The sequence below is a fragment of the Thermobia domestica genome, chromosome 14 (assembly GCF_964235325.1).
Source record: "Thermobia domestica chromosome 14, izTheDome1.hap1.1, whole genome shotgun sequence".
Taxonomy (NCBI): domain Eukaryota; kingdom Metazoa; phylum Arthropoda; class Insecta; order Zygentoma; family Lepismatidae; genus Thermobia; species Thermobia domestica.
In genome coordinates, this window is record NC_137467.1 from 174,767,937 (window position 1) to 174,784,313 (window position 16,377).

Below are 16,377 nucleotides of genomic sequence, written 5' to 3' on the forward strand. Positions count from 1 at the left end.
TAAGTAACACGATATGATATCTGGCATACTATGAGTACAAAAGACTTCAATTTCATCGTAATGGCGCATTAGTAGATCCAGTAGCACCTTTGTTTTGACGATGAAAGAACTTATACTCAGGTAACGAAACTTGAAAAGGAGAAAAGGAAAGATACGGTCAAGAATCAATCTGACTCGTTCACATCAAAGGGTAGCATGGTAGATCCATGGAAAGATGACATAACGTACCGCAAAATAAGTACGTGCCATGGCAGGTTGTTATGACAGCGGAGCGTGTGTGAAAGTAATGCACAAAGCAAAGCAGGATACAACGATGAAAGCGAAGTGCTCATCACGATTTGACCAGGACATGGAATAAGATTGTTTGTATGTCTTGCTCGCCTGGTCTTGTTGCTACAGTATTCTGCATAGTGTTAGCTCAAGTTGCCGTTAGTCGTAATGATTATGTATTGTCTGCTTCGACTTTTGCACGGCTTTTTTGCAGACTTACTCTTTACATTTGCTTCTACTGTTTTAGAACTACAAATGCTTGAAGCTACTATCTACGCGTGGATACAGCTAATAGCCTGGCGAGTGTCAGGTGGACGTGTTACAAATAAGTCCAAACTAAATCTGCTCTCAGATATAGTAACATACGTAAGCACAGTCTGTAATGTCAATTGTACCAATCATAGGGCAAATCAAACGATTTCAGCTCCTACTTATTAGGACTCCCTGAACAAAAACTGGTACAGCAAGGAAGTTCTAGGTGCACAGGTCACTCTCTTCGTGGAGATTTCAGTAGGACAATGATCAGTCAAATGCATTTCTAAATGTTGAAGTCTAATTTGAGGATCGACTGGTACATCTGTAACTTGCACGATCTCCTGACTTATTGTCCACCAAACATGTAGAATATATTTGGTGAACACACACCTAGTTTGTTACGGTCTTCAGCAAATATCGTGATTGACTTAGGGATTTGCATATAAGAAGCATAGCAAATTTGCATATAAGAAGCGCAGCAGTCTGGTTTGATTCGGTGAACTACGATTACGTGGAGATTTCACACTATACAGATTTATCAAGGTTAGAGCTGTTGCACAGTTCTGAAAATGTAAATGCTTCTGTATAATCATGTAGTGAATTTTCAGAAAAACGTTTCATTCTACTTTCATCTGTCTTTATTGGTACTGTGATTTTCGAAACCAGCTGCGTATTTACTGAAACAGTGTCAACGTTATATCCGAAGTTTTGTATGGGTTGTATAATGTTCGTGAAAGCAAGGGTTGATTTCCTTTCACCACAGTTTGTTTACACAGCAGTTATGGTTAGTGTTAGCCCCTGTAATAAGATAAGTATTTTGGAAATCAAAATTGGATGTAGGATTAAGTGGTACTTACTGGCTTTTTATAAGGACAAAGTGTCGTTTGAAGAGATTTAACTACTTTTCCAATGCTATTACGTTAATATTGGGATTTTCTTTACTAAAGGTGCCAACTACAGTTATATATATATATATATATATATCTATATATCTATATCTATCTATCTATCTATCTATCTATCTATCTATATATATATATATATATATATATATATATGCATCGGGAGAGCCAATGAAACCTTCCACTTTCTTATATAACAAAAAGTATTACAGATTGGAAGCTATTTATTCACAAATATGAAACGATATTGAAAACATTTGTAATTATTGCACTTTTCTTCTAAAATTCTTCCAACTCTTCCTTTACGAAGAGCAACAGCTGCAGCATGCTTTCTTGCAGAACTTTAAGGGAACTCCAAAACAGACTGTCTGACAGCCTGAATATTCTCAGGCATACGAGCACTTTTATTTCGGCTGAGTGATCTTCTTTTCACATCAAAGCGCTCAACTATTGAGCTGAAGTCGATTGAGCTCCAGAAATTGTTCTCAAGAGTTTGATCATCTTAGGACCTGACTGCTTCCAGTCATGAGCAATAAAGTGTGTGACATTTTCCATCACTAATTACCAATTCACAATTTTATCCACAATTAAAACCTAACAAGCTAACTCGATAAATTTTTTTGTGTTTTCAGCGACTGGCAAACTCTCTGTTGGTTCTAACATTTGCTGTGTGCACTTCAGTAGCATCTTATGCCAGCAGTTTTCTTTCACCCGATGTCAAATACAGTCCCTTACTAGCTGCATCATTCTCTGTTTATGGGAGATACGTTTTGAGCATAGGATTAGCTTGCCTAATATTCGTGTCAACGCTGGGTCTAAATGGTAAGTTGGTTTATTTATTCACGAAAAACAAAAAAAGACTACTTCAGCAACATTAGAAAATATTGTAAAGCTCTGAACCATCATGCTATGGGATTAGATTGTCTGTTATAGGGCAAGAAGTGTTAAATTTAACACGCAGTAGTAGATTGTATTCTGAGAGTTGTCATGATGCAAAACATAACGAGCATCATGTGCCATAAATGGCTATGCTAGACTCTAACCCTACATCTCTCATATGAATGATATCTATTCACAAGGAACGGACATGGACCTGTCATCCGGACATCGGAATCAAACCTAGTCTATTCGATAAACATAACAAAGATATGTTCATGTACAAAAAATTAGGTGAAACGGATAACGGAGTAAGTCCCTGGGGCCCATTAACCCTGTTAGTATAAAGAAAATCGTAGACTCAAAATGAAATAGCTATTGCATTAGCACAGTTGATTAGAAAGTTATGGTTTATAGTTCATTCTCTTCAGCATGAAACAAGCTTTCCGGAGGTGCTATGTATTGGGGCTATTAACGTACTTGAACAGGGAAAATTGGGAGAATGTCGGGAAAATTCCCACCAGAAATCCCTCCCATCAACTTTGCCTCCCTCTGGAGTGGCTCTGGGGTCAAAGCACACAATCCAAATGTATCTTGAAAAATAATATAGGGTATAAGAAATGTGTTTACCGAGTGCTGTATTGATAGACGGAATAGATATGAGGAAAAGGCCAATACCAATACACGTTTTCCCCTAATATCTATTCCGTCTATCAATACAAAACTTGGTACACACATACCCTTTACTATATCCTTTAGTACCATATAGTATTTTTCGAGATACATTTGGGCTGTGTGCTTTCACCCAGGGCCACTCCAGAGGGAGCCAAAGTTGATGGGAGGGATTTCTGGCAGGAAATTTCCCGACGTTCTCCCAATTTTTCCTGTTCAAGTACGTTATGGCCCCAACACATAGCACCTTTGGAAAACTTATCTTATGCTGAAGAGAATGAACTCTAAACCATAACATTCCAATCAACAGTGTTGATACAACAGCTATTTCACTCGAGTCTACGATTTTCTTTATACTAACAGCGACAATGGGCTTCAGAGACTTACTCCGTTGTCCATGACACCTAATTTTTTGTGCATGAACATATCTTTGTTATGTTTATTGAATGGACTAGGTTTGATTCGGATGTCCGGATGGCAGGTTCATGTCCGTTCATTGTCAGAAGTATCGTTGAAACCACTTAAGGCTGATTTACACACAAGGATAACATTATTAACATGTGTTATTAACAAAGTTCTTTTAAAAAAATTACAAATTCATGTTTTAAAATGTAAATAACACTTGTCATCAACATATTGTTATCAACATTGTTACATTTCTTGAAAGTAACTTTACTATCAATATTGATAACTTTTTGGTAACACGAGGTTGCTATAAGGATTTTGCGATATCTCTAGGAGCGGTTCAAATCAAAGGATGTTGATAACATTTTATTTTTGGTGTCTTGGATTGCTGATTTTTTTAATGGAAAAGAATTAGGAACGTTCTTCCCTAATATTTGGACACTTGACATGTATGAAACACTTATTTATTTTAAAGATGATGTACAAAGAACGATTATGGTAATGTAATAAGATGTTAAGGTTTCAAAGATAATGGTGTATTTTTTTTAACGAAATTTCACACTGTATCATAAAACCTGACACATTTAGCATAGGACAAGCAATATTTTTTAGAGGTACATTTCGTAGATATGCGTGAATTTGATGCCCAAGTGTGGGTACCCAAATTTAGAAAAATAATTTTCCTTGGCAAATTTTTTTGAAGGGATTTAGGTGTTGGGGACATTAGCTGAGTACCTTTGTTGAGAGAGAAAGAAAGTGCAGACACCTCTACGAGCGCCACATCTTTGGTAACTACAACTCATCTCTAATCCGGATGAAGCTTGAAATTTTCTATCCAATTTAGGTAAAATTCGCGCCAAAACTTATATTTTGACCGATCGAGAATCGCATTCAAAATTCATTCTTAATTTCAAGGCAACTTTTTCGAAAGGATTTATGGTCGTCGATACTGCAATAAGGGAATATTCTATATTATTCATAAAAGGCCTAGAAACTGTAAAACCAACTCTGCATATATCAAGAACAGATACTGACATTCTTTTTACAGAGAATACCTGCTTTGTCTGTATGGTAATACCAAAATTCTGTTTGCGCTAACACAAGCCCTCAACACAGGCCCGTATCCATGGGGGGGGGGGGCAAGAGGGGGCCGCCCCCCTAAATTTTGCCTGACCCCATAAAATTTCACGGTAGGCTTGCAAATGAACTATAATATGGTGATGAATATAATATGATTGGGTCGCCCCCCCCCTAAATTTTTGGGCTGGCTACAGGCCTGCCCCACCACATACATTTCATTCCACTAACAGATTTTTGCAACGAACGAAGACAACCACCTGCATCAATACTATCTCATTTGAAAATTTATCGTTAAAGTAATTAGGAGCGAACCCAATAGTTTTCAGAGGATTTGGTCCTATGAAGAGAGAACTTTCCGCCTCCATGCCTCTGGAGAACTTGTAAAGGGGAATGACAGAAGATTTCTCTTCTGGTATTTCAAAGAAGTTTTCTACGATGGAAGTTAACGGATAGAATTACTTTCAAGAAACACAGAGGCACAAGAGATCATCAGATGGTGGCACCGTGGCTTTACTTGAGGTACCCTTCAGTTAACAATGGGACAGATATAAGTGGCTGTAGCTTTCGCATCTACTAGGAATTGAACCTGTTAAAACGTACGTATAAGATATGCACGATAGTACTAATAATATTAACTAACTATTGGAGTATTAGTCCAATGCAAGAAATCAAATATAGCCGTGTATTCTTTTCAAGCTGTAAATGTTAAATTATTAGTGTGTAAATTTCTTCCAGTTTAGCCACATGTTCAATTTTAGTATCAAATAGCTATTATATTTCTTACTTGTTTGTTGTATCATCTCATTATTTTTGCAGATACTTTGAGGTCCATTCTTAGCTGGAAAGGATTTAGGCCTCTGAGTCGCCTATCATATTCTATCTATATGGTTGGCTACATGATTTTAATGAACAGAATTAATAATATGCGAGCCCCATATAAATTCAGTAGCATGACTATGGTAAGTACCATGTTTTGAGAACAAAATATATCAGTAACATTTGTAACCCTCGTATGGCCTTAGGGTCAATATGACCCCAAAGGACACCTATTTCTTAAATAATTTCTTTGTACGATGTTTTCAGTTACTGATTGTTTTAGTATTCCTCAACCTAGTCTAATTGTCTATACAGGGTGTTGGTGAACTATACCGACAAACAATAAGAGGTGATTCCTCACATCAAAATAAGAGGAAAAGTTCATTTGGACCTATGACAAAAAGTGCATAGTTTCAGTGCTAGGGCTGCCCAAAAGCGCGAAAATGCCCAATTTCAAGAGGCCCTATTTCGAATTCGAGAAACTGTGGATGGTGGTCCTTATCAGCATAAAGTAAGCCACGCATACACAATCCAAAAGTGCATATTTCATAAATTTTCACTAGGTGTAAGGTATTTATTACTTATACGGTGTCATCTCAGATATGTTCTCAATAGAGTTTTCAGATATACCCTGATTTCAAGGAAGATCCAAAGAAGACAGGAATTAAGCCTTGACAACAATGGACATCCAATGCTTCAGGGGAAGTCGGAGGTGTTAGGAACCAGCAGCTCCATGTTTTATTTTGTGTGTGTGTGTGTTCGAAAACGTGTGAGGCGATGTATATCGTTACTGTATATTTCAAATTTTTTCACTTATAAGAGTGAAAGAAAACATCGCAGTATGCGTTTTCCCGAGTACAAGAGACCGTGCTGGTGATGATCGTGAACACTTTCGACATCGCGCCAAATCATTGCGTGTTCACTGCCATCAAGATTTATCATTTGCCTACTTTGGACCAATCATAAAGTCAGAGAATGTATCAAAATTCGATTGATGGCATGTCTGTGAATTTCACTCTACAGGGAATACTCTGCACATCCATTGAACATTAATAAAATGTGCATGTTTCGACTGCGTATGCATGACTTCCTATATGCTGATAAGGACCACTATCCACAGTTTCTCAAATTCGAAATAGGGCATGTTGAAATTGGACATTTTCGCGATTCTGGACAGCCCTAGCTCTAAAACTATGCACTTTTTCCCACAGGTCCATATGAACTTTTTCTCTAATTTTGATGTGAGGAATCACCTCTTACAGTTTGCCGATATAGTTCATTAACTTCTTGTATAATCCAAATGCCAAAGTGAATTATTATAAATAACGTTGTTAAATAAAAAGATAACACATCAGACCTTGGGGTTATATTGACCCCAATGTTTAATATTAAATATTTCCTATTATTTTATTTTAGTTTTGCACGATATTTTCGGTTACGTATTACTTAACTATTCTTCGAGTTAGTCTGGTCCCTTATACAATCCAAATATTAAATGTTAATTATTTTAAATAAAATAGTGACACATCAGAACTTGGGGCCATAATGACCCCAATGTCTAATAGTTTTCCTTCTATTTACTATTTTTCTTGTTCTTCTCCTCCTCCTTCTTCTTTTTTATTCTTCTTCTTCTTCTCCTTCTTCTTATTTCTTCTTCTTCTTATTATTATTATTATTAAGCCACCTCAAGACACTAGATTAACTATTGTTTAGTCTATCTTTCATGTTTGCATGTCCTTATGAAAAATTTAATAATTGAAGTGAAATAGACCTTAAGGACGGTCTTGAGTGTAGATTTGAAGGACCATGGGAGGGTTAATGTGTAAAATACAACGTGAAGGTTAATAAGCTAGTCAATTTTCTGTGGTTTCAAATAACGTTATATGGTATTGGTGGCATTTAATACTATAAATCTCCTTCTTAGATGTGGTTGTTAATCTTTCTGCTCCCCCAGAGACTTATAGATAGACTTTTATATTGTGAACCCTGTTTGTCTCCTTAATTATCACAGAGTCATGTTCGATACATTATTGGAAAGCTTATGAAATGCAGATTCCAGCGAGGTAACATTTATACAATTCTCCCCCTATTCATAGAAGAAAAAGAAGAAGGAAGAAAAAGTCCTAAAACATAAGAAATACAATTTTGGGGGCCCTGGCAACCCTTGCAGTAACCCTATGCTAACAAAAGATACTTGTGACAATAAATATAAAATTGGTAGCCATTGCTGGAATAAAAACAAAGAATTATGCGTAGGAGAAAATTAATTGAATTTGACATTCGTTCCCTGCACACCATAGTGCCATTGTATGTGCTCATCATTTTCGCTACACACACCATGTTTAGGAACAAGAATTATGCTTCTAGACAAATTCAGTGGAAAAAATATCCAGTCTTATATCGAACCGTCCTGAAATTAAATGTAATTTATGTCAAAAACTATGACTCTAAAAGTTGGCTAATTTTCCTCCTCTTTCTCCATATAAGCAACACGTACACATGTAAGGTATTACCATGTAGTGGACTACTTCGTTGTTTCACATATCAATTTTTGTGCGTCTACCCCTAAGGGAGAGATGCTGTCCCAAAAACTCCCGATGCAAACGCAAAATATAATGCACGAATTTTACCCTCCCCGTCCGTCGTGATAGCCCAGGACGGAGCCGCTCATATACACAAAATACATTTCGATGAAAAGCTTTATCCTTCTGTAACACATTGATATCAAAATTATGTTCCTAGTTTAATTAGAGGCAGGGCTATTGAGGTTTAAAGCCGTGAGGTAACACTTGTGGCAATAGGCGTATAAAGGTTAATATATACGGGGTCCGTAAGAATGTGAATGAACAAGAAGTTATTCAAGATATAGAAGAATCGAGTTTAATTCAAAAATGTCGTCGAAGAACTCTCAAAGAACTTTTGAACTCACCATTTATTTAACTTTGTAAATAATTACATTGGGCGATTTGCACGATTTTTATATTCAGTGATTCTCCATAATATGTTGTTCGACTAGAACAGAGGCATCCTAACTTGTAAAGCTTTTGAGCTCCTATACTGTTTTTAAATGCTACTGTGTGCTACTAACGAAAAGAACTAAAAACTTTTTCTTAAAATCTTACATTTGCTTATTGCCTATAAACTTACATTTCTAGTAAAGACGAAATCAAACTATCAAAGTTAGCAAATGTCTAATATACACACGAAAAACATAACGTTTAGCAAATGTCTAATATACACACGAAAACATAACGTTTAGCATATGTCTAATATACACAAGAAAAACATAACGTTTAGCAAATGTCTAATATACACACGAAAAACATAACGTTTAGCAAATGTCTAATATACACAAGAAAAACATAACGATTAGCAAATCTCTAATATACACATGAAAAACATAACATTTAGCAAATATCTAATATACACACGAAAAACATAACGTTTAGCAAATGTTTAATGCACACACGAAAACATAACGTTTAGCAAATGTCAAATATACACACAAAAAGCATAACGTTTAGCAAATCTCTAATATACACACGAAAAACATAACGATTAGCAAATCTCTAATATACACATGAAAAACATAACATTTAGCAAATATCTAATATTCACACGAAAAACATAACGTTTAGCAAATGTTTAATACACACACGAAAACATAAAGTTTAGCAAATCTCTAATATACACACGAAAAATATAACGTTTAGCAAATGTCTAATATACACACGAAAAACATAACGTTTAGCAAATGTTTAATATACACACGAAAAACATAACGTTTAGCAAATGTCTAATATACACACGAAAAACATAACGTTTAGCAAAAGTCTAATATACACACGAAAAACAACGTTTAGCAAAAGTCTAATATACACACGAAAAACATAACGTTTAGCAAATGTCTAATATACACACGAGTATATTATCAACTATGAGATGAGGCTAGCAATGACAGTTGCACGGGAGAAATAAGTTGTCGTCAGCGCCCCCTGTTGTCATCGTCAACCCAGTGGTAAAATCAAGGTTAGCCAACCGGAGCGTTAATGAGATCTACCGAAAATGTCCCGCGAGCTAATGGTAGCTCGCGATTGACGGTTTAGCAATTACTGAACTAGAATATATTCAGTACATTGACAATTATTATGAACAATTAAGATAATTAAACCTACTACTCCTTAAGAAGCAGATTCAGAATTGTGTGTGCCGTTTTCGTTCCAGAAACTCTCACCACGAATTGAGCCCGGGTCTCCCGCGTCAAAGTTGCGTACCCCAACCATCCCAACACCGTAAACGTCGCCAAAACCTAATGGTCCACTTGCAGGTTAATGTCGATAGTCGATATAGCGACGCGTCGAAAAATTACAGCTGTTGGGCAACTGGTAGCAGAGTTTCGTCGAGTCGAAACAGATATCTAGAGTCAGGGTGTTGAAGTTACCACTGCGTCGCAGCGAGGACTTCATTTTGGCCAGCGCTCCTTCGATTCGTCGCAGAGAATCGCGGAGGGACCAACACGAACTATCGCTAGTCATGTGCATGCGGTTATTACTATATATAATTTTTGCCTGATGAATTGTTCCTAAAGTGAGATATAGGGGTCAAGAGATGGATATGGGGGTAACCATTGCCTCTACATCATGCAGTGAAAAATCTTGAGATGAGTGCGTATTGTTGTATGAATTTAGATGGCAACTGTCGCCGATCATTTGAAAGTGAATATGAGAGAACAATGAAATGAAGTAAGTAGATATTCGTCGTTTTGTTATAAAATTACATGGCGGACGCATTTTATCTGATCCCAAACGGTTATCGTCGAATATACATGGCTAAAGGAGCATTCTGATTAGCCAAATTAAAATGTCCTCAACAATTTATCCCTCTACAAGCGACATTTTCTTCGTCGCCTCCGTGCCCAAGTCGGAAAAACATGCGCCGAGTAATCACAGGGTTGTTGGTTCGCGCCCATTTCGGAGTACTTTGTGTTTCTAACAAGGGAACCTTCCGAAAATGATAGTTGCAGTGAAAGATGTGACCTATGCCAATTGAAAGAGCTGTAACAGAGATGTTCATTCCCAAAAAATTAGCTGCCCATAGCAATAGGTTCAAGAAATATAAGGGGTAGAAGTTCGGGGAACAGCAAGGTTGGACAAGGGGGGAAAAGTGCAAATTCCGCAAAAAAAAGGAGGGGCACGGCAAAATACAATGCTGACAAGTGATGTATAGAAAGAGACTTGCCACAATAGGGAACAAATGAAGGCCACCAGTGGGGTTAACAGTGTTGCCAACTGCAATGAAAAGTACATGTTTTGCAAAGAGCACTATATGAAGTGAGTGCAATATTCAGTGTCAATCTGTCATGAAGAACATAAGATATGACGTGTATAATCAGTGGTACAATCCAACAAAAGAGAATAGAAAAAAACAGAAGTACGAAAAATACGGAAAAGACGAAGTTGTCCATAATGTGCCACATTTGAACACGAGCTGTGCATATTAGAATGAACAAAACAAGAAAGCACCAACTATGCAGGAAACCGACGTACCTGGAGTCGAGAAGAAAAACGAGTTCCAAACTTGGCAACACTGGCCGTGAACATCCAGACAATTCTAATATAGTTAGGCCACTCGCTTCACAAAAAGAAAATTCCGGCAACAGGCATTAGCCTTCGCATCATTTGTACATGCTCGTCTACATAGTACGTGGAATTGTTCGATGAGACAATGGTACAAACAGAAGATACATTTGCAGTGAGCACAGCGGAATACTGTCAATCAGTCGCACATTGTACAATGAGCGCCTGTGAAGGTCTCGAAACAGTACTTTAGAGGTGTCGGAACCTTTGGTGGTCTTTCTATCACATATCCACACCTGTAGAAAGCAAACATAATCAAATGCTTGATCTGCTGTGTGTTGCTGTCTGCAGTACTATCACCGCCTATAAGATATATCCAGAGTGTCCCACCTAACTCTGCGACTAAAATAGTTTCAAAGCGAAAAAAAAATGTGACACATCCAGTTGTGCAGGAATATACCCATGTCAGCGGGCGACAAACTTCTGTGAGACGCATGTGCCCCCAAGTTCCCCATCATAGGGTCCCAGGGGCCAACTTCAAAATTTCAAATAGCACCATCAGGTCGAGTTATATTTCTTTTGATAAATCTTGGAATATGCAAAAACGCATATCAGAAATATTTACTATATGGGATTTCAAAATGACCGCCATTTTCATATAGCAAATGTTTCTTATAGGCGGTCTTATATCTATCGAGAGAAATATCATCCGCCCCCTGCTCCCATTTGAAATGTTGCGGTTGACCCCTCGAGTCTTATGATGGGGGCCCTGGGGGACTTGCTTCTTACAAAGTTTCCTTGGCCCTCGACATGAGTACATTCCTGTGCAATTGAATTTGCAACATCTCTTTTCGCCTCGCAGCAATTTGAGATCACAAGGTTCGATGCCATGTTAAGACACAACATATATTTGTGGCGGCCATTTTGAAAACATGCTTCATATAGCAAATGTTTCCTATAGGTGTTGTTGCACATTCCATGATCTATCGAGAGAGGAACCACTCGGTCCCTGTTGCCATTTGAAAGTTTGAAGTTGGCTCCTGGAGCCCTATGATGGGAATCCTGGGGGCACTTGCTTCTCACAGACTTTTATCACCCCCTAACATTGGTACATTCCTGCACAACTGGATCCGTCACATTTTTGTTCGTTTCGCAAATCTTTCAGGTCACAAAGTTTGGTGGGACACCCTGTATATTCCCACATAGACCAAACCATGACATAATGTTCACTACTTCTATGATTGGTTGTTGGCTCAACCCAACCATTTCATGTTCCCCGACTTGACATTACCTCAATCACTCTAGCATTGATGCATTCCAAGTGATGCCTGTTGCCGGAATTTACTTTTTGTGAAGCGAGTGGCCTAACTATATTAGACTTGTTTGGATAGTCACGGCCAGTGTTGCCAGCTTTGGAACTCGTTTTTCTTTTCGACTATAGGTACGTCGGTTTCCTGCATAGTCGGTGCTTCTTGTTTTGTTCATTCTAATATGCACAGCTCGTGATCAAATGTGGCGCATTATGGCCAACTCCGTCTTTTCCGATATTTTTAGTACTTCTGTTTTTTCTATTTTCTTTTGTTAGATTGTACCACTGATTATACACGCCATATCTTATGTTCTACATGATAGGTTGACACTGAATATTGCACTCACTTCATATAGTGCTCTTTGCAAAACATGTACTTTTCATTGCAGTTGGCAACACTGTTAACGCCACTAGTGGCCTTCATTTGTTCCCTATTGTGGTAAGTCTGTTTCTATACATCACTCGTCAGCATTATATTTTCCTCTCTGTTTTATTTGCGGAATTTGCACTTTCCTCCTTGTCCAACCTTGCTGTTTCCCGAACTTCCACCCCTTATATTTCTTGAACCTATTGCTATGGGCAGCTAATTTTTTTGGGAATGCTCATCTCTGTTACAGCTCTTTTAATTGGCATAGGCCAAATCTTTCGCTGAAACTATCATTTTCGGAAGGTTCCCTTGTAAGACTCACTTTAATGTTAACAAATTACACGTATAGGTGATTTAACATATTTTGTGGGATTAATTTTGCGATTCATTGGCATTTCATACAGTCTCTGCCGCTGGTGGTATAATTTTCAAAACGGCAATCGGGTCCCTGCAGATCGCCTCTGCGGGGCCGCCAACTTTTAGCGCGATGTCGCTAGTTGCCCATCTGTGATCCTCCGACGCTTAAGGCATGGGAATATCAGCTGCATGAGTACTCGATTAAAGAACAGACTTCGTAAGGACGCAGAATAATACGAACTAAGTTTCCGATCATTTCTACAGGATTTCATGGTAACTATAAATATAAAAAAAATGAAAAGTTAAAGGAAATAGTCAAATACGAATAAGTGCTTTATGATTTATTTGATACTGAACTCATTTGTTAAGCTTATTAAGAAGTATAATTTCAAAAACTCTGAGTTAGTAAGATATAACCATGACACGCAAGTTCAGCCTATCTTTCTTAATTGGAATAACGTAAAAACAAGTTCATGTCAAAACAAAAACAAAATTAGTAACCTAGGTACACATAAAGTTAACCCAAAAGTGGAAAACTGTAGCGTAACCAACTGCCATCATTGACCAACGTTGCAATTGTCCGCTTTGATGAGCCAACGCAACCAACGATACTAAGTGATATTTCAGAGTTGAATTTAGTTGCCACACTTACTTAGTTCTTACATCTAACAGTCTATGCTTTATTAAACGCTTGCACGGACATGGGTTTAGAAGTAAAAGCAAAAAATGCTATATACATGCAATTTCGCCGGGATCGCAATACAGCAAAATCTGGATTCGTTAAAATTTGAAATAATATTTTCGACAAAGTAGATACTTTTAAATATGTGGGATCAATATTAATAGATCAAAATCATATCCACGAGGAAATTTAATGAAAGCAGGAAATTCGTGTTAGTATTCAGTTCTAAACCTTTCGTCGTCGCGAATTCTGTCGAGGAATTTGAAGTTTAAAAATATAAAACGATCATACCTGTTGCGCTGTAAGGTTGCGATAAATGGTCATTTACTTTGGGGGAGAAACAAAGATTGAAAGTGTTTGAGAATAAAATACTAGAGACGAATATAGACGAATAGAGACGAATATTGTGATCTAAGAGGAACTGGAATGGAGAATGACGGAAAATTCATAACGAGGAACAGGATAATTTATACTGTTTACCAAATATTACAAGGTTCATCAAGTCGATGAGACTCAGGTGACAGGGCTTGTAGCCAGAATGGAAGAAAGGAACGCTTTCAAAGTCTTAACTGGAAGTCCAATCGGAAAACGTCCATTAGGAAGACCTCGGCGCATATGGGAGGACAATATTAAGATGAATCTCGCAGAAATAGGAGTACAAATTAGAAACTGAATTCAGTTGGCTAAAGGTAGAAGTCAATGGAGAGCTTCTGTGAACGCAGCATTGAGCCGCCGGATTCAGAGTGTAGCGTGGGTTAGTTAACAGTCTTTTTTCTTCTTATGTCACCATTCTTTTGATTAATTTGACCCAGGTTTTTGCAATTTCCTATCCTGATCCAGACTTCATGTCACTGTACTTTTTTTCTTTACATCTTGCATTATTTGGTCCATATATTTCAATCACTTCCTTCCTCTAAGTATATTTTCTTGTGTTATTTCCTTCGTAGCTAATAGCTTGATTCCTCTAGGTCTTACAATCACTTCAATCATCCTATTTCTTGTTTTGGAGCTTTTTCCGTATACTTCTCTTCATGAGCACCGGAAGGGGGCTGCAGGGGGCCTGAGCCCCCTTGGCAAACGAAAATGTATATGTAGTATGGTAAACAATGTATATTAAATTCCAGAAATACCAGATGTAATATAGCAACCATTTAGATATGCCCCTCTGAAAATTTTCTTCGGTCACCCCTGCTTCTCTTGTCTTTTATCATTAGCATCACTCTTCCATTTGATACCTTATCTACGCACTTAATTTTCAACATTCTGCTACAGGACATTATTTCGAAGTCTTTTGTTCTCTGCTTTTCTCTTACCCTGAACCCATAATTTTCGTCCCTAATACACTACACTACATACACATATGCTTTTATAAGCTTTTTCCGGAATTTTATATGAATGTTTTCGGTTGGAAAGTTTTGTTTCTAATCGAATGACTTCTTTGTCTGAGCTATTCTGGATTCTACTTCTTGTTTGTACCTATTGCCGCTTAGAATTTTGTTCCTTAAGTAACACAATTCCTCCACCTTCACCAACCTCTTCTCTTTATTATTGCTTTTTTCCCTGCACATCTCATTTCTTTCGTTTTCCTCTTGTTGATCTTCGTGTTAAATTTGATGCTAAGCAACTGTTGTATTCAGGTCATAGACCTACCACTAATTTTTGCTTACTGTTTGCCAACAGTACGATATTGTTTGAAGTTTAAGCGTATGCATTTTCTGTCAGTGAACAGTTATTCGTAGGCTTTGATTGTTACTGAAACTTTTTTATTGTTTCTTCAATGTAGAAATAACAGATACAGTAGATTGGTTAAAACAAAACACGGTCAAAATTCTAAACCTAAGAAAACAAGTTGATAATAGAAAGTAATGTAGTAGAGAGAGTTATGGAGATGCTATACTAGTGGCAAGACCATGCGCTAGTAGTCAGTAACTGAAGACCTCCCAATCAAAAGGTAATCCCTAAAAGAAACTTAACTGACCATGCACTGACTTTATCCAGCGCATATTAACAAAGCTTGGGAGCCACAACCAATGATGCCGTCGCTCTAATTTCTTGTTGGAGGGGGGCGAGAAGTGGAAGGGAAGATACATTTTGGTGGTACAGCTATTTTTTATATATTCAAAATAACAGTTTTGTATTACTTATAACCTACATTACCATATAACATATCGGGAAGGCAGTCAGGTGTTCTGACAATACCTGCGGGCATCCCCCCCTTACCAAGGATGACTGGCAACAACTATTGCTAGTAATCAGTTCATCATTATTACGGGTATGTGATTCACTATTGGGAAAACAAACAAGAATAGGTCGTCAGATTGATTATACGAACTCATACATAGATTCATGAAATATATAATCCTTTCTCTCTGAATTCGATTTTTGCATCTTCAGCGACCATTTCTGAGGTATCCATTTGCATTCTTCGGTGCAAATTCATTTTAAGAGGTGCAAAAACACTAACAAACCGGTGCTAGGTGGCCACTAAAAAGCACAATCGCTATCTATCCGAGTGAGAGCAGGAGTGCAGCAGGGAGCGGAACGGTAGTGTGGGGATGCATCCGCTGGGAGCATGCGTGTCAGTGAACGTGGTTATCGCTTTTAAAATCTTTGGTTTTGGGACGAATTTTTTAGACTTTTAGTCAAGCAGCTACTGCATCGTCACTATTTACCCTACGATCGTGGTTTAAACCTTATTTTCTTCACAATAAAGCAGGCTTTCAAGTGATGCTACTTACCTACCCATACCATATACCAAGAGAGGGAAAAATTGAGGAGAAAAGGAGAATATCCAGGAAAATTTTTTGTCA

At 37.6% G+C, this 16,377-nt stretch overlaps 1 protein-coding gene across 1 annotated transcript in view; it reads left to right on the forward strand.

The window, feature by feature from the left end:
- Positions 1-16,377, forward strand: part of LOC145670751 (nose resistant to fluoxetine protein 6-like) — a 41,641-nt gene that overhangs the window by 9,812 nt on the left and 15,452 nt on the right. The window contains exons 3-4 of the mRNA XM_081739520.1: positions 2,060-2,249; positions 5,277-5,419. Coding sequence (XP_081595646.1) covers positions 2,060-2,249; positions 5,277-5,419 — 333 coding nt within the window. The remainder of the gene's footprint in view (positions 1-2,059; positions 2,250-5,276; positions 5,420-16,377) is intronic.